The following is a 26,634-nucleotide window of genomic DNA, read 5'->3' as shown; positions in this document are numbered from 1 at the left end:
CAGGGGAATCTCACATCACAGGGATCCTGGGTAAGTGGAGGCGCTGCGCTATAAGTGTTACCCCAGGCTCCCAGCTAGCAGAGGCTCAAATCTCCTGGAGCCACAGGTTGTGTACAGTGACCAGTAGTCTCTTTGGGAGCGTCAGAAAGAGGGCTACATGAATATTATGGAAATGTCATTGGATGTCTGTTTGTGAGTATTTTGGAATATGTGTGTAAATATTGTGGGATGTCTGCATGTGAATAGTGTGGCATGTGAGAGTTTTATGGGATGTCGGTGTGTGAGTATTAGGGGACTTATGAGTATTATGGGATGCGTGCGTTTAACTTGGATATATATATATATGTGTGTGTATTATGGGAATGTAGGAGTATAATGGGAAACTTGTGGATTATAGGATGTGCGTATTATGAGATGCCTGGGTATTAGTATTATGGGATGTGTATATTATGGGATGTCTGTGTATGAGTATTATGAGATGCATGGGTATGAGTATTATGGGATGTCTGTGTGAGAGTATTATGGGATGTCTGTGTGAGAGTATTATGGGATGTCTGCGTGTGAGTATTATGGGATGTCTGTGTGTGAGTATTATGGGATGTCTGTGTGTGAGTATTATGGGATGTCTGTGGGCCCTGCCATGTGGTGCAGAGTATTATGGGATAGCTGCATGTGGCGGGGGAGGAAGGAGGGGCGCGTGCTCTGTGCCTGGATATTATGGGATGTCAGTCACGCAGTGACAGTGAGTATTATGGGATCTGTGTGCAGTGGGTCAGGCAGGGAGTTATATGTGTATAATGCATATGTATTTAATCAGTGATTATGTGTATATTAAGTGTATGTGTCTAATGAATAAGTGTGTAACTGTGATCAGTGAGCGTGTATATGTGTCTAAGGTTTTAGTGTGCATGTGTGATGAGTAATGCTTGAGTGTGTGTATGAATGCAGTGTATAATCATGTAATGCGTGGGTGTGTGTGAATGCAGTGTATAATCGTGTAATGAGTGAGTGTATGAATGTATGCAGTGTATAATCGTGTAATGTGTGTGTATGAATGTATGCAGTGTATAATCATGTAATGTGTGTGTGTATGAATGAATGCAGTGTATAATCGTGTAATGTGTGAGTGTATATGAGCAGTGTATAATCGTGTAATGAGTGTGTGTATGAATGTATGCAGTGTATAATCGTGTAACGAGTGAGTGTGTGAATGAATGTATGCAGTGTATAATCGTGTAACGAGTGAGTGTGTGAATGAATGTATGCAGTGTATAATCATGTAATGAGTGAGTGTGTGTATGAATGTATGCAGTGTATAATCATGTAATGAGTGTGTGTGTGTGTATGAATGTATGCAGTGTATAATCGTGTAACGAGTGAGTGTGTGAATGAATGTATGCAGTGTATAATCATGTAATGAGTGAGTGTGTATGAATGTATGCAGTGTATAATCGTGTAATGAGTGTGTGTATGAATGTATGCAGTGTATAATCATGTAATGAGTGTGTGTATGAATGTATGCAGTGTATAATCGTGTAACGAGTGAGTGTGTGAATGAATGTATGCAGTGTATAATCATGTAATGAGTGAGTGTGTATGAATGTATGCAGTGTATAATCGTGTAATGAGTGAGTGTGTGTATGATTGTATGAAGTGTATAGTGTATAATGTGTAATGCGTGAGTGTGTATGAATGCAGTGTATAATCGTGTAATGTGTGAGTGTGTATGAATGCAGTGTATAATCGTGTAATGCGTGAGTGTGTATGAATGTATGCAGTGTATAATCGTGTAATGAGTGTGTGTATGAATGTATGCAGTGTATAATCGTGTAATGAGTGAGTGTGTATGAATGAATGCAGTGTATAATCGTGTAATGAGTGTGTGTATGAATGTATGCAGTGTATAATCATGTAATGAGTGAGTGTGTGAGTGTATGCAGTGTATAATCGTGTAATGAGTGAGTGTGTATGAATGTATGATTGTGTAATGAGTGTGTGTGTGTATGAAGTGTATAATCGTGTAATGAGTGAGAGTGTGTATGCAGTGTATAATCGTGTAATGAGTGAGTGTGTGTATGATGGTATGAAGTGTATAGTGTATAATGTGTAATGCGTGAGTGTGTGTATGAATGCAGTGTATAATCATGTAATGCGTGAGTGTGTATGAATGTATGCAGTGTATAATCGTGTAATGAGTGAGTGTGTATGAATGTATGCAGTGTATAATCGTGTAATGAGTGAGTGTGTATGAATGTATGATTGTGTAATGAGTGTGTGTGTGTGTGTGTATGAAGTGTATAATCGTGTAATGAGTGAGTGTGTATGCAGTGTATAATCGTGTAATGAGTGAGTGTGTGTACGATGGTATGAAGTGTATAGTGTATAATGTGTAATGAGTGGGTGTGTGTATGAATGCAGTGTATAATCGTGTAATGCGTGAGTGTGTATGAATGTATGCAGTGTATAATCGTGTAATGAGTGTGTGTATGAATGTATGCAGTGTATAATCGTGTAATGAGTGAGTGTGTATGAATGTATGCAGTGTATAATCGTGTAATGAGTGTGTGTATGAATGTATGATTGTGTAATGAGTGTGTGTGTGTATGAAGTGTATAATCGTGTAATGAGTGAGTGTGTATGAATGTATGATTGTGTAATGAGTGAGTGTGTGAGTGTATGCAGTGTATAATCGTGTAATGAGTGAGTGTGTATGAATGTATGATTGTGTAATGAGTGTGTGTGTGTATGAAGTGTATAATCGTGTAATGAGTGAGAGTGTGTATGCAGTGTATAATCGTGTAATGAGTGAGTGTGTGTATGATGGTATGAAGTGTATAGTGTATAATGTGTAATGCGTGAGTGTGTGTATGAATGCAGTGTATAATCGTGTAATGCGTGAGTGTGTATGAATGTATGCAGTGTATAATCGTGTAATGAGTGAGTGTGTATGAATGTATGCAGTGTATAATCGTGTAATGAGTGAGTGTGTATGAATGTATGATTGTGTAATGAGTGTGTGTGTGTGTGTGTATGAAGTGTATAATCGTGTAATGAGTGAGTGTGTGTATGCAGTGTATAATCGTGTAATGAGTGAGTGTGTGTACGATGGTATGAAGTGTATAGTGTATAATGTGTAATGAGTGGGTGTGTGTATGAATGCAGTGTATAATCGTGTAATGCGTGAGTGTGTATGAATGTATGCAGTGTATAATCGTGTAATGAGTGTGTGTATGAATGTATGCAGTGTATAATCGTGTAATGAGTGAGTGTGTATGAATGTATGCAGTGTATAATCGTGTAATGAGTGTGTGTATGAATGTATGATTGTGTAATGAGTGTGTGTGTGTGTATGAAGTGTATAATCGTGTAATGAGTGAGTGTGTGTATGCAGTGTATAATCGTGTAATGAGTGAGTGTGTGTACGATGGTATGAAGTGTATAGTGTATAATGTGTAATGAGTGAGATTGTGTATGAATGCAGTGTATAATCGTGTAATGCGTGAGTGTGTATGAATGTATGCAGTGTATAATCGTGTAATGAGTGTGTGTATGAATGTATGCAGTGTATAATCGTGTAATGAGTGAGTGTGTGTATGAATGTATGCTGCGTATAATCGTGTAATGAGTGAGTGTGTGAATGTATGTTTAGTAGGTGCGCATGTGTGTAGTGAGTGTATGTGTAGCGTATGTATATGTATGTGTATGTATGTATATGTGTGTTCTAGCTGCTGTTGTCCATCAGTCGGTGTACTTGTATACATGTGTGCACACATGTATATGTGCCTGAGTGACACCGGTTCTGAGGCTGCGCTAAATAAAATTTGGATTATAGTCCCAAACGTGGCATGCGAGATATACCCAGGTACCGTGGTGTTGGTTCCTAGGCCACGTGGGATGTGATGCCCAGCTCATGTGGGATTGGCACCCAGTTCACATGGGCTTCGGTTATCCAGTCACGTTTGATGCCCAGGTCATGTGGGATTGGTTCACAGGTGATGCGGCAAGGTATACGCAGGTCACGTGGGACGCAAGACCCCTGTCACGTAAGGTGTGATACCCAGGTCCAGTTGGATTTAGTACCCAAATGTTATGCAATGCTGGTCCTGAGAGAATTTGTGGACGTGAAGAATGCTCAGGTGTTATAGGATCTGGGTATGAGTGACACAAGAAGTGTCTCTAGTATGGGTATAAAGTACCTATGTATTACAGGGGGCAGTACTATGGGGTGCTGGGGATTATGAGTTGAGTTCCACAGGGGCTCTATTATAGGTCACCTGATACAGTATTATAAAGTGTGAGTACTCAGGTACTCTAGTAATACCTGATATTATAAAGTGTGAGTACTCAGGCACTCTAGGAACACCTGATATTATAAAGTGTGAGTACTGATGTGCCCGAGTAACAAAGCATGAGAGTAACACTGTCACAGGGCCGGTATTATGGGATGTCCGAGGCTCTGTGGCTATTATGGGATGTCTTTGTGTCCCCGAGTGGTGGGACTGTTATTATGGGATGCCGCTGGTTATTATGGGATGCCGGCTCCCTCTTGTTATTATGGGATGCCGGGGAGGCGCGCTTTGGCATATTATGGGATGTCGGGACCGCGCTTCTCCCGGGTAACGCGCGGGTTGTTATGGTAACTGGGCGGGTTTAGGGAAGGGGAGGAGCCTCCGCCATCGCCGCCGGTATACAGGAGCGACGAGCTGTATACTGCGAGGAGGGAGCGTGAGCCGGAGGTGAGATATTGTGTGCGTGTATATACCGTGAGAACAGCGTGAGTCGGGGGAGGTATGCATTGGTAGGAGGGGAGATACTGTATGTATATATAATACACACGGCGAGGAGGCGGTACCGACAGGAAATGATACACTGAGTGTATGTATATAATATATCGGGGGGGGGGGGAGGTGTGTGTGTGTGTGTGTGTGTGTGTGTGTGTGTGTGTGTGTGTGTGTGTGTGTGTGTGTGTGTGTGTGTGTGTGTGTGTGTGTGTGTGTGTGTGTGTGTGTGTGTGTGTGTGTGTGTAAATCACGCTGGGGAGGTGTGTGTACGTACGTGTACACTGAGGGAGCGTGAGCAGGTGGTGTATATACTGACTAGTGGTGTATATACTGACTAAAGGTGTGTATATTATATATAGATGGGTGTGTGTTTTTTATATATGTATATATATATATATATATATAATCAACCTCCCTAAAGATCTGCCATAACTAGCACACGACACAAATATGTAAATAAAGTGTAAATGTATTGGTTACATGCAAAAAGTTATACATATTTATGGTGGGTCTTTTGGGAGGTTGTAAAAAAAAATTTAAATGACAATTATACATTTTGATCATACACGGAATTGTCCTTGGGACATTAACGTTGGGAGTGCTGTATGTATGTATGTATGTACACCTGATTAGGGTATGGGTTATGCTGAATAAGTCTTGTTTAACCTTATTTATTCTGCTGCTGGTTAAATAAGTGCCTTTATTTACATGGCTCGGCAAATAAATAGCCTCTACCATTGATTTTATATACACTCAGATGTGATCTGGGGGTGTGTACACTGCCGGGGAGGTGAGCATGAGGGGTTGTACAGTGAATGTGTATACACACACACACACACACACACACACACACACACACACACACACACACACACACACACACACCAGAGTGATGTGCAATAATTGTCAACTCTATTAAGATCTAAATGGAATAGAACTAGAAGTCAAACTGTCTAAATTGGCCAGGAAGTATTAGTGAGGGGAACCTTATTTGAATGAAATCAATAGGAGATGGAAGAATGTGCCCAATATATTCTGCCTGTGCTCACATGGATGTGAAACATGGGCCCTAAATGCGAAGATGATTCAATCTTCAGACAACATGAAGTATGGAGAGATGTATGCTGGGTAATACCTGAAGAGACAGGAAGAAGAATGACTTTGCAAGCAAACATGTCTGTGACATCACAAGGGTGAAGAAATAAAATTGAAGTGTGATATCTATATATCTCACAAGAAGGACTGACCATTGTTGGACACAGATGGTACTCGACTGGTTTGCAAGTGATATCAAAAGGCCAAGATGACGATCAAAATTAAGATGGGAGGATGAAATCAGAAAACTTGTTGGAGCAACATGCAGAGGAGAGACTTGCAAACTGCATTACCTGCAAGATAATTAGGAGGGCCTTCACCCAGCAGTGGGTAGATGAGGGCTGTACCTTTTTTTTCTGTTTGTGTTTTTTTTTTTTCATGAGCTGGGGGATGTACACACACGAGGTTGGTGTGTAATATTCTATATTACCCATAAGTGTGGGAGAGTATTCTGGACTGTGACCTATGGAGTCTGATTGTCTTGTATGTCAGTATAAGATTGTAAGTCCTTTTAACCCTTTCTGTAACCCTTTCTGGGGCTGCACACATCCCCCGGGGTTCGATGGAGATTTTACTGTTCTTATTAAGATTGCTGGCTCACACCGAGACCTTCCTGAGAAGTGTTGACCTGTCGGCACACACTCACATACTGCACCCCGCACAGGTCTGAGTATCTGAGGCTTCCTGACGTCACAGACTGAGGTCTGTTCTTAGACTTGAGCCTCTGTCACATGCATCTCTTATGGCAGATGCAGGAGCTGTGACTGCAGGGTGCTCCCATATACAGCCCAGATTAGAAGTGGGGGTGGGGGTGTTCAACACAAGTGATTTCCTGGCACCACCTCCTTCAGTGTCAGCATTTTCACTTTTTTTTTTATACTGCTGTACCCATTGCCTTTCAATATACATAAATGTAAACAGAGGAGTCCCTGTGCTGGGAGTCTTGCAATGTGCGGTAGAGGTGTGCTTGAGGTGTCCGTTCAGGGCACATGCAGCATGTGCATTTTTGGGGAGGTTTGACCAGGCCATTTGCAGTGTTTTTGATACTCGACAGATGGAGAAGGGCCTGCGACTTTGATGTGAGTTTTAGGCCGCGCTTATAGTCCTGTCGGCGCGTCAAAATAAGTTTACTGAAGCCATTGCATGCGCCTATAGTGGGCACGATGGCTTGGTTGCGATCGCTGGAAGTCAATGAAAATTGATTTTTATGTGACGTCGGACGGGCACGTGAGCGGTTCAGACAATGAGGGTGAACCGTTCACAACTACGCGCCCCCCCCGGTCGCCGTCTATTGCCTCCTACACTTGGCAAACAACGCTGCTGCGACGGATGACGTCACAATGTTGCGTCACCGTAGCCAGGACTAGAAGCACGGCCTAATTTTAACAAGGGCAGAAGGGAGACCGGTTTGAGCAGGGGTAAGTGCTGAGCGTAGAGTCATAAAAGGGGTTCTAGTATTCTGTTTTAATGTTCGACCCAATCCCATGCTGCAGCTTGGTGATGGTGAGCTCTGTGCCCGGCAGGGTGATGAGCTCTGGGCTTGTGAGAATGTCTCTTTCCATGCTCAGTAGTAGTTGTCTTCATTGCAGCCTCCTCTCCAATGCCGGACAGTGACTCCTGATTTCCTCTGTGCTCCTGAGGCCCTCTTTCCCTGACGTGAGAACCCTGCACCGACCGCCTTTACTCTTGCTACCGTGTGATTTTGGTTCCTGTACATGGCGTCAGGGCTGGGACCCGCCTCCCCGGGCAGTGATGGAGAGATTGAAGTGATGATAAACAGCCTGCAGCAAGGTAAGGCAGTGATAGTGTCTGGTGGGAGTCAGTCAGGGGGTCTGGACTGCACCCGGCTTGGGTGGTGACATCACCCTGTGATATGTTATTTTGTGTGAGGTTTTACAATAGGTGCACAATCGGCAGTGTCTGACCCCATTCAGAGTGGCGGCTATATCCTTGACCTCACTCTGTGGGGAACCAGTGTGAACACTTGTACAAATTTGGTTCTGTGTAACACAAGTACTATTGATAAGTGACGTTTACCTGTGTTCACTACTGAAAACTGTCGGGTGTTGTGGGTATCCTCAGGGGGTAAGGTTGAAAACAGAGTTGCAGGCCTCCGTCTCGCTCATGTCACAGCCGGTCCTTGAATCCCTTAGAGAATCTTTAATCCTGCAATTTTTACATTGATGCATCCTTTAGTCCAGTGTGTCATATTTCTCAACCCCCCTCCCCCCATATTTAAAACCTAATCTCGTGATTGGAAGAGATCCTGTCACTGTTGGGTGTAATATGAGGTTGAATATTTGCATCTCGTTCTGGATTGAGCTGCTCCATCTTGGGATTTTTATGGGGTCTGCATTTGTCTTCTGCTCCACCTCCCATGGATACCCTTAAACTGCCTTGCTCCTGTGCTGCCCCTTCTTGATCCTGTTATAAAGGGGTGCAAATTCTCTAATACATGGGCCTTTGCTTATACATTCCTAGTGGATGATACATTCGTATACTGAGTTTGTGAGACTGAATCCCAGGTCTCCTTGCTTCTGTCTGGTAGGCACTAGGGCAGGTTGTGGGGTATATATTGCATCTTGTGAGGTTGCGGGTACAGAAGATGGGGGGCTGGTTCTATCATTGCGGTCTATACACTGCTATTCTGGGTTCAGATGTGTGGATGGTTTTTGGTGCTGTGGGGTGCTTCCATCTTGTCAAAGTAGAAGAGTAATAGGAGCCATTAACTCTCCTGCCCTAAAAGAAACAAAAAGCTCCCCTCCCTCCCAGAGCTGCGTGGGCAGGATAGGGGCTGTCTGATTTCCACCATGCGTAGATGGGGGAGGCAGCTTCCTTCTTGCTCCCCCCGCCCTTCTCGTGCATGTCTCCCTCACTGTGCTCCTGCGCTGTTTTCTCCTCCCTCTCTCCCAGGGAGTGCAAGGTTTGCAGCCACTGTGACCGCCTCCTATTCTCCCCCAGGGTGGGCAGTATTGAAGCCTGGGATCCAGGCCCGTCTCTGCCGCTTTCTTTCCCCTGTCTGTGTGTCTGTTAATGCATCTCTTCCTGTGTTTTCTCCTCCCTCCCTGTTTCTCTGTCACCTCCCAACATCTCCTGGTGTAACTGTCCTTTCTGTGTCTCGGCCCCTAGCGCGCCCCCCCCCCTTTCCTACCTCCCTATGTCTCTCCATATGCCTGTCCCCCCTTTCTGACCACCCTCTGTGTGCTACCCCTCCCCCTTCCTCGCTTGTGGAGAGCAGAGTTGAAGCCGGTGTTCCTGCAGCTCATGCCTCCCCTCCCCCACATGTGGGCTGCTGTTTCTGCCTTTCCCGGCCTTTTGTTCTCCTCACCCCAGACCTGTGCAGAGGCCTGACAGGAGCTGGGGATCCTAAATATTATTTCACCCTAAAACGTTCAGTCTGAGGGGAGCTTGGGCCCTATTAAACTCTCCCTGTGTTCCTGCACAGGGGGAGCAGGGTGGGTCTGTGCCATTTTTATCCCTGGTTCATCCCAGGAAGTAACTTGTGACAGGCAAATGGCAGAAGGATTTGGGACCTCACAGTTTTATGGTAGGGAGCAGGGTGGATGTATTTCTTTCTGAGCCTTTTATAACACTGATCTGTATTGTCCTGTATCTGCACAATTGGCACATGTCTCTCATGGGGTGGCCCTGATGTCTTGTTATGAAGCGCTGTGCTCAGTGCTTCCACCCAAGTGTCTTAAAGGTGACTCTTTATAGTCCTGTACTCACTGCTGCCATTTGTCTGCTCTGCCCCTTTGTGTTTGTGTGGGTGCCTCTGTAAGAGCCACTCGTTTCTGCGGTCCAGTGTCTGATCCGCTCCCTCCTCTCCCCAGATGATGACCTAGACGAGGATCTCTCTGAAGTGGAAACTCCCAAAGTGAAGAAAAAGAAGAAACCAAAAAAGCCGCGAGATTCAAAGACCCCCAAAGGAAAAAGACAGAAAAAGGAGGTGAGGGAGTGGGGGAGGGCAAGGAAAAGATGAGGGACGGGGGTGCGAGGTTGGCTTATGTCTGCGGGTATCTTCTCTGCTCACGTTAATCACCCTCTCGCTTTCACCAGGATGTCGATGACAGCTCAGGGGAAGGTAATGATTTTGGGGTGGAGGAGGAGAGGGCTCCTGCTCGATCTGACAGCGAGGGCAGTGATTACACCCCTGGCAAGAAGAAGAAAAAGAAGCTGGGTCAGAAAAAAGAGAAGAAGAGTAAAGTGAAGCGTGAGGAGGAGGAGGATGACGATGATGATGACTCAAAGGTCAGTGAATGAGTAAGGCGGCGGTTCCCAACCTTTTTTATACGTTGTGAACCCCCAATTCTTCCTGTTGCTGACGCCTCAGATTATTGCTAACAAAACTGACTGATCCCAGGAAGCGGTGTCCTGAGCTCTTGGGGGACGGGGGGGCTTATTACATGCGTGTATTACCCACACAGGCTCAAGAACCCAACAAACTGCCTGAGATCCACCATTACATATTTTTAGGGGGCAAACCCCATGGCGATGCCTTGTCAACCCCTAGGCGCTCCCGTAACCCCTGTTGGGATTCGCTGGTGTAGGGTATTCTTTTCGGGAGAGGCGGTGGCTTGGTGAAGCCTCTTTTTTTAAGTCTTCATCCTGCTGTGGTGGTGGAAATGGCCTGGATCCTCCTGTTGGGGGAGGGGGGGGGATGAATGACCCCTGTGTTCCTGGAATGCTACCTCTCCCCTTTATCTTAATACCAGTCTTTTTCTTCTTAGGAGCCCAAGTCTTCAGGACAGCTCCTGGAGGACTGGGGTATGGAGGACATTGATCATATGTTCACAGAGGAGGATTATCGAACGCTAACCAACTACAAGGCCTTTAGCCAGTTTGTCAGGTGTGTTCTATGCGCTCTCTGCAGTGACAGATGGCTTTTCTCACTCTCTTCCCTCTTTCCCACCCCCCCCACATTTTTTTTTTTAATAACACGCTTCTTGTGCTCCCTCTATCCTAATCTACATTGTGCGCCTGTCTTACCCACGCAAGCCTTTTACTCTGAGCTCCTTTATTTTCCTCCTGGCCTCCATCTTGATGGCTTCTTGTTCTCCCAATGAGACTCCTCCCTGTGTTCTCATGCTGTCTCTTCCTTTTCAGACCTCTCATTGCAGCCAAGAACCCAAAGATCGCAGTGTCCAAGATGATGATGGTTCTTGGAGCCAAGTGGAGAGAGTTCAGCACCAACAACCCCTTCAAGGGCAGCTCTGGGGCCTCCGTGGCTGCTGCTGCCGCCGCTGCCGTAGCCGTTGTGGAGAGTATGGTAACCAGCACGGAGGTGTCCGCTCCCCTCCCCCCGGCCCCTGATGTTCCTCTGCGCAAAGCCAAGACCAAGGAAGGGAAAGGTAGGTGTGGGTGGGGGGGGGGGGGGGGAATGTGGTCTCTAGAGCATGAGAATTCGGGGAGGCAGAGCTGTTTCCCATCTTGTCTTAGGGGGGGAGCTGGGGGAGTTGTGTCCGTTCAGAGGAGAAGATTAAAATTAGGTTTTTCTTTTAGGACCCAATGCCAGGAAGAAACCAAAGATTGTCCGACCCCCGGAGGCCAAGAAAACTAAAGCTAAGAAAGTGGCCCCTCTAAAAATCAAGCTGGGGGGCTTTGGTTCCAAACGGAAGCGTTCATCGGTGAGCGGGAAGTCAGAGATAAGATGGGGCTTGTTCTCAGACAGAATCTAGAGACATTCATGGGTTAAAGATCCTGTTGCTGTTTGTGAGAGGCAAATTTGTGTGGGATGTCCACAAAATCCTGGGGCCCAGCATTGAAGATGTACAGAGAAAATGTTGGTTTTGGGTGTGAGGGGAAAGTGGTGGAACTATTTTTAAGGTTCCTCTTCCATCCTGTCAGTGAGGCGCATGTGCTGTGGGATGTCTTCCTAACCTGTCGAATGAGCTGGATTAGTGCCGGAGGGTCCTATTGGTGTCCCTTCCCTTCACACTCTTTTCTCTCTCCTGTTAGAGTGAGGAGGAGGATCTGGATGTGGAGTCCGACTATGATGAGGGCAGCATGAACAGCTTCTCAGTGTCTGACGGGTCCACAAGCAAGAGTAGCCGCAGCCGCAAGAAGCTGAAACCTGGCAAGAAGAAGAAGAAAGGTGAGGGGCTGTCTGTGTCTAATGATTGGGAGGGCTGCACGCACGTAATGGCAGGGGTGTGTGGAATCGGAGAAGGGAACTGTGTGCGTAATGAGGAGAGCGCTCTAGAAGCCCCCTGTTTTTATAGGCGCTCTCCTGCTTGCATCCCTAACTCTTCTCTCCCATCCCAAGGGGATGAGGAGGCAGCAGTGGGGGCAGTTGACGGATATGAGACAGATCACCAGGATTACTGCGAGGTTTGCCAGCAAGGAGGAGAGATCATCCTGTGTGACACATGCCCCCGCGCCTATCACATGGTGTGTCTGGACCCCGACATGGATAAAGCCCCTGAAGGCAAATGGAGCTGCCCGCACTGTGTGAGTGAGCGGGAAGGGGATGTTGCTGGGAGTGGTCTATGTAAGGGAAGGAGGGTCTCTCCACTGTGTCTGACTGGAGAAAGAGGTCATGGTTTTTGTCTGGCTTCTCGTCCCTCTTATCTCTGACATGAAGAGGGGGTATAGTGGATGTCTGTGGCTGACTATTATTCTTTCTCCCCCCCCCCCCTAATGCCTGACAGGAGAAAGAGGGGGTGCAGTGGGAGGCAAAGGAGGATAACTCCGATGTTGATGAGGACTTGGAGGATGCTGGAGGGGATCCAGAGGAGGAGGATCATCACATGGAGTTCTGTCGTGTGTGTAAAGATGGGGGAGAGCTGCTGTGCTGTGATACCTGCCCCTCCTCCTACCACATCCACTGCCTCAACCCCCCGCTGCCTGAAATCCCTAACGGAGAGTGGCTGTGCCCTCGATGCACAGTGAGTATCTGCCCTCACAGCTCTGTATGTCTGGTGCCTTCTGTGCATGTATTCTGACCTCTGCCCTGTGTTTTCAGTGCCCTTCTCTGAAGGGTAAAATCCAGAAGATCCTGATCTGGAAGTGGGGAGTGCCGCCTCCCTTGACTACTGTGGCCCGCCCTCCTCCTCCTCCTCCTCCTCCTGCTGCAGAACCAGGGGTCCCTCCACCAAAACAGCTGGAGGGCCGCGCAGAGCGAGAGTTCTTTGTCAAGTGGCAGGGAATGTCATACCTGCACTGCTCCTGGGTGACAGAGCTCCAGGTGAGAGGGTGGTGGGTTTATCCTATCTGTTCTTGGTGACAGGTCCAGGTGAGGCTGAGGGACCTGTTCTATATACTGTGTGTGAACAGGTGCTGGTACTGACCACTTTCATACAACGTGCAGCATCTGGAGCCCCTGTGCAGTCATGTTTTTTATTGGCACAATAACAGAGTGAATATAATGCTGTGCCTGAGCTGGCACCCTCCTATATGTGCCTGAGCTGGCACCCTCCTATATGTGCCTGAGCTGGCACCCTCCTATATGTGCCTGCGGGCACCTGCCTTACATGTAGCTTTCGAGCTGACACTCTGCCCTCATGATTTTCATGTGTATTTCATATCCTGTAACCCCTTTAGTGCTCCAACTGTTGTCTGACCCTCCTGCTCTGAAGGGTTAAGGAATGATGTGCCTACCTGTCACTGTGTAACCACTGTCCTCTTTCACAGCTGGAGCTGCACTGCCAGGTCATGTTTCGTAACTACCAGCGGAAGAATGACATGGATGAGCCCCCGACAGGTGATTATGGGGTTGACGAAGAGGAAAAGTGCCGCAGGAGGAAGAACAAAGACCCCAAATACCTGGAGATGGAGGAGAAATTCTATCGTTATGGCATCAAACCGGAGTGGATGATGATCCACCGTATCCTGAACCACAGGTACAGGGTGAGGGAGTCATGTAGTGAGGGTTAGGTTAATGAAGGTTAAGACTTCTGGCTGACTGCTCTCTCATCCCTTCCCAGTGTGGACAAGAAGGGCTATGTCCATTACTTGATCAAGTGGAGAGACTTGGCATATGATCAGGCATCTTGGGAGCTGGAGGACGCTGACGTGCAAGACTATGACATGTTTAGACAAGGCTACTGGAACCACAGGTGGGTTGGAGCAGAGCGTCAAACCTGCACTGGATGGACCTGCTGGTATACATGGGTCGGGATACAGTTCTGGTACCGGCATGGGCAAACGCTAACTGTAAGATGTGCCCTGTTCAAGTTGCTACTCTCACCCCCTGCCCTGTGTGGGTGCTACACCCCTGCCCCCCTTCCCGAACCATGCCAGTTGCTTTTCCACTTTTTTCTGATGCATGCTCCCAACCTGCAGGGAGATGATGTGTGGGGATGAGGGGCGTCCTGGGAAGAAGATTAAAAAAATGAAGCTGCGGAAGCTGGAACGTCCTCCAGACACCCCGATCGTGGATGTGAGTAAATGAAGGTGTTTAGGGGGGAGATATGTGACCATGTTGCAGGATCCTTTTATACAAGCTGTGTTGCTGTCACTAGGGGGGTGCTGACCTGTTGGGTGCTGTGTATTGATGCTGAGCGGTGATATGAACCTGTCCTTCATACAAGAATTAAAACCAAAGACGAACATGAAACACAGACAGAGCTCAATGCACATCCAGCAAAACTTTATACACGGTACAGTGCCTAAATATACATGTATTGATATCTATTAAGTAAAATGGTCTTTTAGTTTAACATTTTGGCCAAATTGTTGTAAGCCCCTGAGCCACTGCACGGCAGACCACACCTCAAGGGTCCCTAACATTAATATAAATTCTTAATAACCTGTGCATTGCCAGGAAGAATGATTTATAATAAATCTGTCAAAATTAGTTGCAAAGTTCTACGTCTGAAGCTTTTGTTAACCTGTATATTACCAGGAAAAGCACTCTGTATTAGAGTTGTCACAATCAAACTGCAAGCAGGCAAGTTCCCCTGAGAGTGGGAGATGCTATGGAGTGAGCTTTTAACCATTTAAAAGTGGGAGGGAGTGAGCTTAAATTGGGTAGGAGGTTGCCACCCTCCTATCAGCTAAGACCAGCTGAATAAGAATTGTTATATATATATAGAACACCCACAAGCTCATGTTGAATATATTAGTGTAGGGACCCTTGAGATATGGTCTGCCGTGCAGTGGCTCAGGGGCTTACAACAATTTGGCCAAAATGTTAAACTAAAAGACCATTTTACTTGATATCAATACATGTATATTTACACTGTACCGTGTATAAAGTTTTGCTGGATGTGCATTGAGCTCTGTCTGTGTCTCATGTTCGTCTCTGGTTTTAAATGTATATTGCCATACTCGGTAGCACTCCTCTGTGACACATACGCTTATATGTTGTGGTTATTTTGGGGGTTCAACATGAGCTTGTGGGTGTTCTATATGTGCTTCATACAACAAGCAGTGTTGTGGTCACTGGGTAATGATGGTAACGTCCGCAAACACAAAATCCCCCAGAAGACCCTGTAACCTCCCTCAGTCCAACTCCCACTATATTTACAAAGTTGGAGGAATCTGTAGTGCTGTTAGGGTATTCCCTGTCCCGAAGAGCTTGGTCTAATTGGGTTGTACTCATGTCACCTCTACTTCCTCAGCCCACGGTGAAGTACGATCGTCAGCAGGAGTATCTGGATGTCACAGGGGGCACTCTGCACCCTTACCAACTGGAGGGTCTGAACTGGCTGCGCTTCTCCTGGGCACAGGGCACAGACACTATCCTGGCAGACGAGATGGGGCTGGGCAAGACTGTGCAGACAGCAGTGTTCCTGTACTCTCTATATAAGGAGGTGATTTCACATGGGGGTGCTCCTCCCTAATGCAGAACCCCTTCTTCCACGTCCCCTGAGTCGGCCATTCCTGTGTGTGAGCTTCATTCTGCGCAGAGCTTGTGCGGAGTATGAACCCTGCAGGTCCTGTGCCCGCCAGAGCCTAATTGTGATGTTCCTTTCCAGGGTCACTCGAAGGGTCCGTTCCTAGTCAGCGCGCCGCTCTCCACCATCATTAACTGGGAGCGCGAGTTTGAGATGTGGGCCCCTGACATGTACGTAGTGACATACGTGGGAGACAAGGACAGCCGTGCTGTTATCAGAGAGCACGAGTTCTCCTTCGAGGACAACGCGATCCGGGGGGGCAAGAAAGCATCGCGCATGAAGGTGCATTAAAGCGCGGAAGGAGCGCCGAATCTTTGTTTAAAGAGAGGGATATAGGGCAGGATGTGTAACTGCCGACACCTCCTTAAACCATCCCTTACTCTTATCTCCAACAGAAAGAGGCGTCTGTAAAGTTCCACGTGCTGCTGACTTCCTACGAGCTGATAACCATTGACATGGCTGTACTGGGCTCCATCGACTGGGCCTGTCTTGTAGTGGATGAAGCTCATCGTCTGAAGAATAACCAGTCCAAGGTAGTGGGGAGCTGCAGGGAGCACAGGCTTTTAGCTGTGGGGATCATATCAAATACACATTTGAAGAGCGGAACAGCTCTGTAGGTTTTTCCATTGTAGTCTGACTATATTAAGGGACACGCAAATTACGCTGCATGCTTAGTGTTGGTCTTGTGTGTTAAAGTTGTGACCGTGTCTCCATGATGGGAGCGTGTGGCTCCCCCACCTCACTGTGCTCTCTGGCTCTTCTCTTGGTCAGTTTTTCCGGGTTCTGAATGGATACTCTCTCCAACACAAACTGCTTCTCACCGGGACCCCTCTGCAGAACAACCTGGAGGAATTGTTCCACTTGCTCAACTTCCTGACCCCTGAACGTTTTAAGTACGTAGCACACGTGTTTGTGGGTGGCTCTGGGGAAGAGAACTTTATTTTTTTTGTGTATGTACCTCCTCTCCCATGAGACTTGGTTCATGTAACTTTGAGAGTGTCCTGATGGTGGTGTATTGGGTGTGCTGAATACATGTTGTGGGTACTTTTTTAAATATGTAGATGCTGATCAGTCTTACACTAGATTAGATATATCTCTTACCCCCCCCCCCCCCCCCCCTGTTACCTCTCCTGGGTTTTTGTTATCCTGTGACCGTTTGTTTATAGCACATCTTTCTTTTCTCTAGTAACCTGGAGGGTTTCCTGGAGGAGTTTGCAGACATTGCAAAGGAGGATCAGATAAAGAAGCTTCATGACATGCTGGGTCCTCACATGTTGCGCCGACTGAAAGCTGACGTCTTTAAGAACATGCCGTCCAAGACTGAGTTGATTGTTCGTGTGGACCTGAGCCCCATGCAGAAGTGAGTGTGAGGAGCTGCTGTCCCTCATAATCTCAAACATACTCCCTTTCTGACAGTTAAGAGCTGCTGTCCGTCTCTGCTTGTAACCTTGTGAGGTGCTGCTCTCATGGCCTCTCTTTTTGTCTCAGGAAATATTACAAGTTCATCCTCACAAGGAACTTTGAGGCTCTGAACACTCGAGGAGGCGGTAACCAGGTTTCTCTGCTCAACGTGGTGATGGATCTGAAGAAATGTTGCAACCATCCCTACCTCTTCCCTGTAGCAGCCATGGTGAGAGCATAGGGTGGCTGCCCTAGTAAGGGGAGCATGTATACACGTCTTTGTGTAGGTGCCATGTCCCTGCTCTGAACGGTTCCTGACACTTTCCTTGTGCCACTTCCAGGAAGCCCCCAAGATGCCCAACGGGATGTATGATGGTAGCGCTCTTATAAAGGGGGCTGGTAAACTGCTGCTCATGCAGAAGATGCTGCGCAAGCTGAAGGATGATGGTCACAGGGTACTCATCTTCTCTCAGGTACTCAATCTGCCTGTCTCCAAGCATCGGTCTGAGCTCTTCCAGCTTGTTTGACTGTTGTCTGACCACCCTGACTTTGCTCTCCTAGATGACGAAGATGTTGGACCTGTTAGAAGATTTCATGGAGCATGAGGGTTATAAATATGAACGAATAGATGGCGGCATCACAGGCAACATGCGTCAGGAGGCAATTGATCGCTTTAATGGTAAGCGCTTTTACTGGCAATTGTGAGCTTTGGCCCCGGGCTCGGCAGGTCTGTCACCTGTACTGCTGTTTCTCACCTGTTCAGTTTCTGCTCTCTTCCCCATAAATTATTATTGTTTTTTTTTTCCCCTCTCCCTCTTGCCCAATCACAACCCCCCCACCCCCGCATTGTCTTCTCTCCCCTCTTAGCCCAATCTTTGTGCTTCCTCTCTCAGCTCCCGGGGCTCAGCAGTTCTGTTTCCTGCTCTCCACTCGTGCTGGAGGTCTGGGGATTAACCTTGCAACGGCCGACACTGTGATCATATACGACTCTGACTGGAACCCGCACAACGACATCCAGGTCAGGAGAAAGAGAGAGGGTGCCTCTGTAGGGTGGTGGGTTGTAACCCACGGCCTGTGCAGCTCTGACTCCCTGTCGCCCCCTTAGGCATTCAGCAGAGCTCACCGCATCGGGCAGAACAAGAAGGTGATGATCTATCGGTTTGTGACGCGAGCATCTGTGGAGGAGAGAATCACTCAGGTGGCCAAGAAAAAGATGATGCTCACTCACTTGGTAGTGCGGCCGGGCCTGGGCTCCAAGACCGGATCCATGTCAAAGCAGGAGCTGGACGACATCCTCAAGTTTGGCACTGAAGAGTTGTTCAAATACGCGGCCACAGAGGGTGGTGAGCATGTGGGGGGGGGGGGGGGGAAATAGAGCTGATCGCTGCCATATTTGGGGGGGTGAAGGGGGGGGTTTAGACCTGGGGAGAGGGGAGGGTCTGAGTGCGGCAGTCTGTGTGTTGTGGGGGGGGGAGGAGAAGAATCTGAGTACTGCTGTTTTTTGTGCTGGAGCAGGGAGTGCGCACACTTTACTGTGAAGAGCAGTCAATGGTGTGTGGCTCCTGGATGCTGGGGGGGCTTTGTGATCCTGCTATGGCCCCTGTAGGCCCCCTGACACCATATCTGCTTTCTCAGGTGAGAACAAGGAGGTGGAGGACAGCAGCGTCATCCATTACGATGACAAAGCCGTTTCTCATCTGCTGGACCGGAACCAGGATGAGATAGAGGACCCAGAGATTGAACAGGGCATGAACGAGTATCTGAGCTCCTTCAAAGTGGCACAGTACGTGGTGCGCGAGGAGGAGATTGCGGTGAGTGGTGGTGGGGTTATAAATGTTGGAGTAGAGGTGGTTGACATGCTGGCAAAGTCAGGGGCGGGGAGATGGTGTATCACTAGATGGGGTGGGGGGGGGGGGAGAGGGAAGAGAGGGTCGTCATTAGCTGTTTGGGGGAGAGGAGTGGATCTGTATGGGACTCTTGTTAATGACGTCTCTGGCTTTCACACCTGTCTAATTCATGGAATCTCACTCTTGCATGGTCATGTTGGTGACTAGGTCTTTGGGAGAAGTGGTCGGTTGATGTAGGTCATCTTGGTACAGGTGTAGGGTGAAGGTCATCTTGGTACAGTGTAGGGTATCAGTAGGTGTTATGGTGGGAAAATGTACATGGTCTTGGTAGGGTGACGGTAATCTCGCGCATGGGTAAACTCGGTAGTGTAAAAAAAAATTGGGCTGGATAGGTGACGTGTTTCTCATCGCTTGCTCTGCTCGTCTCTGCGTTAGGAGGAAGAGGAGGTGGTCCGTGAGATCATTAAGCAGGAGGAGAGTGTGGATCCTGATTACTGGGAGAAGCTTCTCCGACATCATTATGAGCAGCAGCAAGAGGACCTGGCACGGAACTTGGGCAAAGGGAAGAGAATACGCAAGCAAGTCAACTACAACGATGGCAGCCAGGAGGACAGAGGTGAGGCACCCCATTAGAACCCTCTTTCTACTGTCTTCCTTCTCCCCACCCCCCCTTTCCCTCTATCAATTTTCCTCCTTCCAGCAACTCCGACTTATCAGATCCATTCTGGTGGCCCTCGCCCAGCCACCAGTCGTTCTCACCCTATTTTTCTTTCTCCAGACTGGCAGGATGATCAGTCCGATAACCAATCTGATTACTCAGTGGCTTCTGAAGAAGGAGACGAGGATTTCGATGAGAGGTCAGAAGGTACGTGTCTCAGGAAAATTCCTCCCAACCCCCCCGAAAGATTAATCTCTGCCAATGACGTGCTGGTTCCTGTGTAAGGGAGCACCCCTGTTCTGATGAGTTACCTGAATGTGGAAGTGACGCTGCCCTTTTCTGCTGGGGAGTGGGAGGGAGGAGAGAGTTGGGGTTGGAATATAGGACTGGGAGGGAGGTAAGGAGGCGCAGGTCCCTTGGGTGGGGATTCTAGGCTCGTTTAATTTCTCTTTTCGCAAAACCTTTTCTCTATGGAGCAAATATGTTGCCACCTCCTTTTGAGGATCAGGCCAAGCATTTCCTGTGCTGTTTTCGGGATATCGCGCAGATAACATATTTTTGGTTCTTCCACACTATAGCAGCTCGCCGGCCAAACAGGAAAGGACTGAGGAATGACAAGGACAAGCCCTTACCCCCTCTGCTGGCTCGTGTAGGGGGCAACATTGAGGTATGAGGACAATGCGGTGCCGAAGTGTCTCAAAGGGATACCAGGCAGGGTTCCCAACAGGACACCCACACACCTTATGCTCTTGCGGTACTATCACAGCAACATGAAGGGGGAGGTCCTAACCGTGTCAAAATGACATTGGGCCGGAGGGGATGGACTTGCACTGTGATAAGTGTGTGGTGCAGTTTTCCCGTGAGCTTGGCTCCTGCTCATGATTTCCGTGGCCCATAACTGGTAGTATAATGCAGTTCTGATAACTGGGTCATGTGATAATACTCTCGTGGGTTACTGACACATCTCGTCCGCTGCTGTAACTCCTGGCTCTGTCCGACTAAGTGCTCTTCCTCTCCCCAGGTCCTGGGATTTAATGCCAGGCAGAGGAAGGCGTTCTTGAATGCCATCATGCGTTACGGGATGCCCCCTCAGGATGCCTTCACCACTCAATGGCTGGTCAGAGACCTGCGTGGGAAGTCGGAGAAGGAGTTCAAGTGAGTGCTGCAACTGGGGTAGTTTCCCCATCTCCCATCTTCCACTTCTTCTGTCTCATACACGGCCTGCAGCCTGTCGCTCCTCATGCTTCCCTCTCTTCCCTTTCTCCATTAGGGCCTATGTCTCCCTGTTCATGCGTCACCTGTGTGAGCCGGGGGCAGACGGAGCAGAGACCTTTGCAGATGGGGTCCCCAGGGAAGGTCTTTCTCGCCAGCATGTGCTGACCAGAATTGGGGTCATGTCTCTCATACGTAAGAAGGTGAGGCACACTTGCACTAAATTCTCCGTCTGGCAGGCCTTGCTCTTTGGCCATTGTCTGTGCCTCTGTCTTCCCGACCCCCTTTGAGACCAGCACTCCTCACATGGTCTCGTCCCTTCCCTACAGGTGCAGGAGTTTGAGCATGTGAATGGGCGCTGGAGCATGCCAGAACTTGCAGAAGCAGAGGAGAGCAAGAAGGCGGCTCATCTCGACTCCCCCTCTCCAAAAACTCCCGCCCCATCTACCCCAGGGGATACACAACCCAACACCCCGGCTCCTCCTGCCACCAATGGTACATAGTCTCCCTTGCTCTTGCCTTTCTCTCTCTTCTCTCGAGATCAAAAACTCCCAAAGTAACTTCCCAAAGCAGGACGTGCAGAATTTCTGTAACCTTTCCTTGCCAGATTAGCATCTTCCCAATCCTGTTCCTCGGTCCATTCCGCATGACTGCCTCCTTTTCCCAGCATGATTTGGGGGCTGCGGCTGGACGCACAGTAACTCTGTCTGTTTAGGAGGGCTGCACACAGACGGGTGCTGTCCCTTAAAGGCTTGCCAGGACATTGTAAGAGGGGAGGCAGCAGTGAGACCGGGGAGGTGAGGTGCATGTCTAACTTGTGTGTGTTTCCTCAGAGGAGGGCGTGAAATCTGATGAGGTGACAGTAAAGCAGGACACCACTGAAGGGGAGGTGAAGGAACTGAAGCCCCTCAGTGAGAGTAATGAGGTGAGTCTAAACCAAAGGGAGCCACTTCAATCATGTACACTCCTGCTGCTGCTCTCTTGCACACACCTGCAGTTGCTGCCTCTCCTCCCCTATTCTCTTGCAGTTCCATGTACTCTCCTGTTTGCTCTGTCGCTCTCCCTTAGTCACTAGGCCAGCATGAAGGTGTCTGTCTCTCCCTGATGTCTTCTGCTTGATTCGTCTGTCTCCCAAACCTCACTGTATCTGTCCTTTCCCCAGGTGACCCCTCCTGCCCCAGAACCCCGGTCTCCTGTCGCTCAGACTGAGGAAAAGCCTGAGGAATCTGAGAGTCAGGAGAAGCCCCCAGCAGCTGAACCCATGGAGACTGATATAAAAGGTGAGGAGGCCTACTGAGGCAGGGGAATGCCCCAATGTGCAAATAAGTTTGGGAGGGGATTGAGGGGCAACCCCTCTGTGCACTGGGTTCTCACTTCTCATACAATCTCTTGACTTGTTACAGAGGAGCCAGAGAAAGCAGATGAGGTGATAAATGTAGATGACAAAAAAGGTGCGTTTGACTCCCTCTCCCTCAAACACTTGCTTCACCTCTCCCTTTCCGTGTGTTAATTCGGTGCCTGTGCCTCTATGTGAACGCTGCCTTTAGTCTGTGGCGTATCTCATGGCTGTGCCTCTATGTGAACGCTGCCTTTAGTCTGTGGCGTATCTCATGGCTGTGCCTCGTGCTCCGCTCTTGTAGATGAGGTAAAGGAGGTGGCTCTGCAAAATGGAGAGACTCCCAAAGAGCCCCCAGAGGAGAAAATGAAACGGCCGTTGGCCACAGCCACCAAACAGAGGTTCATGTTCAACATTGCGGACGGCGGCTTCACAGGTAAAGTTGGATGTGAACGGGGGGAGGAAGGGGGTGTGATTAACTGTGTGGTGGGCGTAGTTCTGACTAGAAAGAGGGGTGGGGTAGGCTTCAGCATATTGGGGCAGGAGTGGCCAACTCCATTCCTCAAGGGCAACCAACAGGTCAGGTTTTAAAGATATTCCTGCTTCAGCACAGGTGGCACAGTCAAAATGAATGGAGTTGGGCGGGGAGGGTGGGGTTAAATGTGTGAGCTTCTGACTCAGCAATTTTTCGCCTGACGCCCCTCCCCCTCCTTTCCCAGAGCTCCACTCCCTGTGGCAGAACGAGGAGAGAGCAGCCACCGTCACCAAGAAGACGTACGAGATCTGGCACCGCAGACATGATTACTGGCTTCTCTCTGGGATCATAAAGTATCCTTTTACACTGCTTGGGGTGAGGACATATAAAGACACTACTGCTGGTGGTAGTTCCCTTACTGCTCTGATACTGGTCCCGTTGTCCAGAACTAGGAGATCCTAGGGTGATAAACTCTGACCATCAGTGTGGACATAGTCAGTCGCTGCTCTGTCAAACGGTTTGTTTTCCTGAGCAGTCCCTCAGTCACGGTTACGCCCGCTGGCAGGACATTCAGAATGACGTGCGATACGCCATCCTCAACGAGCCCTTCAAGGGGGAGGTGAACAGGGGCAACTTCCTGGAGATCAAGAACAAGTTCTTGGCGCGACGCTTCAAGGTCAGTTCTGTTTGTCCCCACCCCTCAGAGGGGGACTTAGGTCTGGTCTGTCTTCCCCTTCCCCCCCTTCCTGCATCCCCCCCTCCTCCCCATTGCAGAGTGGGCCTTTTGTTCCCCTGAGGTGCTGTCAGACTGTGACTCTCCTCCTCTCTCTGTAGCTTCTGGAGCAGGCTCTGGTGATAGAGGAGCAGCTAAGACGTGCTGCATATTTAAACATGTCTGAAGACCCATCCCACCCATCCATGGCTCTGAACACCAGGTTTGCGGAGGTGGAATGTTTGGCAGAGAGTCACCAGCACCTGTCCAAAGAATCTATGGCAGGAAACAAACCAGCTAATGCAGTTCTACACAAAGGTAACCGCTGCTGATCGTGTCACGCTAATGACTCCCTCCCCCTCCCCATCTCGTTACTGCATCACACTAATTACTCCCCCCCTCTACTGCATTGCACTAATTACCCCCTGCTGCTTACTACATCCCACAAATTGCCCCCTTACCTCACTCTTACTGCCTCGTACAAATTTAACCCGCTTACTGCCCCACACAATTACTCCCTCTTGTATTAAAGCCGTGGCGGTAAACCGGGGGCAGTGTCACTAGGTGTACATGGAATGTTTTATTGGGGGGCTGGTGGGGATGTTGGTCTCTCCCCCACTCATGGTTCTCCCCGTCTCTCCCTCCCCCAGTGCTGAAGCAGTTGGAGGAGCTGCTAAGCGATATGAAAGCAGACGTCACGCGTCTCCCGGCCACCATTGCTCGGATACCCCCCGTGGCCGTGAGGCTGCAGATGTCGGAGAGGAACATTCTGAGCCGGCTAGCCAGCAGGGGGGGAGAGTCCCAACCCCAGCAGGTAAAGATCCCTCTTATAGCACCACCCCAGCAGGTAAATTTCTCCCCTCCCCCTCAATCCGGCAGGTAAATACTCCTCTCTCTCCCTTGTACATCCCAGGTGTTTAATGCCTATTTTACATACCCTCTCCTTCCCCACATGTGATGTACTCCCTGCCCTGAGTGCTGTCTCTCCTTATCTCTGGCAGATTGCTCAGCAATAACAAACCCCACCTCTCGTCATGAGGTTTGAGCGCTTGCCCCACCACAAACATTCCCGATTTTAAAAGCAGACACCTGGGGGGGTTGGTGGCACAGGACCTGCCACGAAAGCCACATACTGAGAGAAGATTTGGAGCAGCTTACCTCCCCCTCCACCCCTGGAGTTATCTGCAGGGGACTCCCCCATAACTGAGAGGAGTCTTGGTTGCGGCTGCGAGGCACCAGTGTGACACCAGTGTGACTGCAACATTAACGTGATCGGGTACAGACACCCAGAGGGCGAATCAGACGAATCCTGGGTATTTGCTGCTGCTGCTTCATACGGGGGTGCACCCCTCCCATGGGGTTCTGGGTCCCAAAATATACCCCAAGGACGCTGCAAACTTGGACCTCTGAGCCATGCGTGCAGAAGGAGCGGACTGCTTCCTGAATTCAGAAGGAAATACTTTGTTTTTGTTTGTCTTTAATTTTATTTGCCCCATTCTCCCCCCACACCGCCTGAGGGGGTCAGGACAGGTGTCACCCCAGAAGGACAGACACCTACCTCCATCCTTTTTAATACAGAAAGCATTGTCGTATAATAAAACACAAAATACTTGACACATTTTTGTTTCTTGACGTGAAATATTCTGAACAGGACCTTGCTGAGATCCTGTATGGTGATGTGTTGCCTCACAGGTTTGTGCTGGTAGAAGCCTTGGCATGGAGATCTGGTAGACAATCTAACTGGGAGGTTACAGTAGTGGAGGTGGGAGAGGATGTGCATACTGTATACATGACATGGAGGGGGGGTTGCACAGTAGCTTGTTTACTGCTTCCTGGCAGCAGGACACACCAAGGTGATCCCTACAGGCAGCAGGACACACCAAGGTGATCCCTACAGGCAGCAGGACACACCAAGGTGATCCCTACAGGCAGCAGGACACACCAAGGTGATCCCTACAGGCAGCAGGACACACCATCTTCACCTGCCACTGTGACTGTTAACGCAAAACACTCACATTTGTTAATCTGGTGTCTTGGGGGTTTCCGGACCGCCCCCACCTATAATATTCCTGTATACAACGCACTGATAAAAGGAGGCCGGTGCACTTGTGCTTCATCCACCAACCTGAGTGTTTATAGCATATTTCACCACAAATAACACATTGTCTGTGAGTAGCAAAAGCGAGAAATGTCAGTTGGCACAGATATAATTACAATAGGTTTGAGTTTAAAGAACGAGGGCAAAAGATGTTCTGTTTTAGAAATCTCAACATGACCATTACTTTTCATTATGCCTTCCATTGTCTCCCTAAAACGCCCCTGTTCCATATAACTGCTCCCTACTTACACCTTCCGTTGCTCCAAACGATTGGCTTATAACTTTGCTATGGCAATGTAACCGCTGCTATTGCTCCACATAACCCATCCCTGTAATTGCTTGTTTCCTGTAACTCCTGTAGCCCCGCGCCACAGCTCCTGTTACTTGTAGAACTGCTCCTTTTTTTGGTCCTAGTTGCTCCCTAGAACTCCTCCTGTTGTACCATATAGCCATTCTGTGGCACCTCCTGTCGCAGCAGATGACGGTTGTGTGCGATTCCTTTTTATATACCGATATTCAGACTTTAAAACTAAAGTGCAGAATCTGGGGACTTGATACCCGGAGGTTTAGACATTTTACCCCCCACCCATAAATGCCACCTCAGCAGCTGCTGGACACGACTTTCTACACTACATACAATTCTGCACAGGCTACAAACGCTGAAAAGGGAATCTAAATGACGACCAACAAAAACCATGCCTTTAATCACAAACCTGTATCACGTGTACCTCTTGTGAGACTCGCTCAGTGGAAGGCAGCGACACTTGAGTGGAGAATGACACCATTTGATAATCCAGCATACTGTTCCATTAAAATCGTTTAAATGCAGAATTTGCAATGAGTACAAATCTGTGAGTGATATTTGTGATGTAATTTAATGGGGGAGTCGGGCACACTCGCCAACTTGCCCTATTTTTATAGGAGAATTCTTGATTTTACCAAAAAATAAATAAATTCTACTGTTCCCTTAAAATAATGGTCTTGTTCTAATTCATTGAATTGATCTTTTAGACATCTGCATTTTCATCCCAAATCTCCCAGCATTGTCTGACTCGGCTCAGACAAGGCGTTGAAGTTTGGGGCCGCGTACAGTCACAATACAACCAAGAACAATCTCGATGCCTTGTACAGACCTGTGGGAAAATTAGGTCAACAAGTGATGGGCTTCAAAAGACGGCAC

General features: G+C 48.5%; 1 protein-coding gene and 1 non-coding gene across 5 annotated transcripts; both read left to right on the top strand.

Moving 5' to 3' along the window:
• Positions 1 to 654: 654 nt before the first annotated feature.
• CHD4 (chromodomain helicase DNA binding protein 4) lies at positions 655 to 24,974 on the top strand. 4 transcript variants are annotated; one of them, XM_075612685.1, is made up of 40 exons: positions 655 to 742; positions 7,466 to 7,667; positions 9,710 to 9,825; positions 9,936 to 10,127; positions 10,607 to 10,725; positions 10,983 to 11,227; positions 11,379 to 11,503; positions 11,835 to 11,970; positions 12,142 to 12,326; positions 12,527 to 12,763; positions 12,841 to 13,062; positions 13,509 to 13,717; positions 13,802 to 13,933; positions 14,160 to 14,256; positions 15,440 to 15,631; positions 15,797 to 15,997; positions 16,111 to 16,248; positions 16,487 to 16,608; positions 16,902 to 17,075; positions 17,204 to 17,345; positions 17,458 to 17,589; positions 17,678 to 17,795; positions 18,010 to 18,134; positions 18,222 to 18,459; positions 18,752 to 18,927; positions 19,399 to 19,579; positions 19,706 to 19,828; positions 20,200 to 20,288; positions 20,643 to 20,776; positions 20,892 to 21,036; positions 21,163 to 21,328; positions 21,667 to 21,758; positions 21,996 to 22,113; positions 22,237 to 22,284; positions 22,474 to 22,605; positions 22,889 to 22,997; positions 23,188 to 23,320; positions 23,479 to 23,674; positions 24,007 to 24,170; positions 24,358 to 24,974. In XM_075612685.1, the coding sequence occupies exons 2-40, from the start codon at positions 7,592 to 7,594 to the stop codon at positions 24,370 to 24,372; spliced, it is 5,694 nt and encodes a 1,897-aa protein (XP_075468800.1). In that variant the 5' UTR covers positions 655 to 742; positions 7,466 to 7,591; the 3' UTR covers positions 24,373 to 24,974. The 4 variants fall into 4 exon arrangements, with proteins under 4 accessions (XP_075468800.1, XP_075468801.1, XP_075468798.1 ...); XM_075612686.1 differs by lacking the exon at positions 655 to 742 and adding an exon at positions 4,580 to 4,736 and having other exon boundaries at positions 19,742 to 19,828; XM_075612683.1 differs by lacking the exon at positions 655 to 742 and adding an exon at positions 4,580 to 4,736.
• LOC142502217 (small Cajal body-specific RNA 11) lies at positions 21,467 to 21,598 on the top strand. The gene has a single exon (XR_012803672.1).
• Positions 24,975 to 26,634: the final 1,660 nt, after the last annotated feature.

Source organism: Ascaphus truei, chromosome 8, assembly GCF_040206685.1.
Source record: "Ascaphus truei isolate aAscTru1 chromosome 8, aAscTru1.hap1, whole genome shotgun sequence".
NCBI classification, from domain to species: domain Eukaryota; kingdom Metazoa; phylum Chordata; class Amphibia; order Anura; family Ascaphidae; genus Ascaphus; species Ascaphus truei.
Note: the sequence above shows the minus strand (reverse complement) of the source record. Positions and strands in the feature narration are given on the sequence as shown.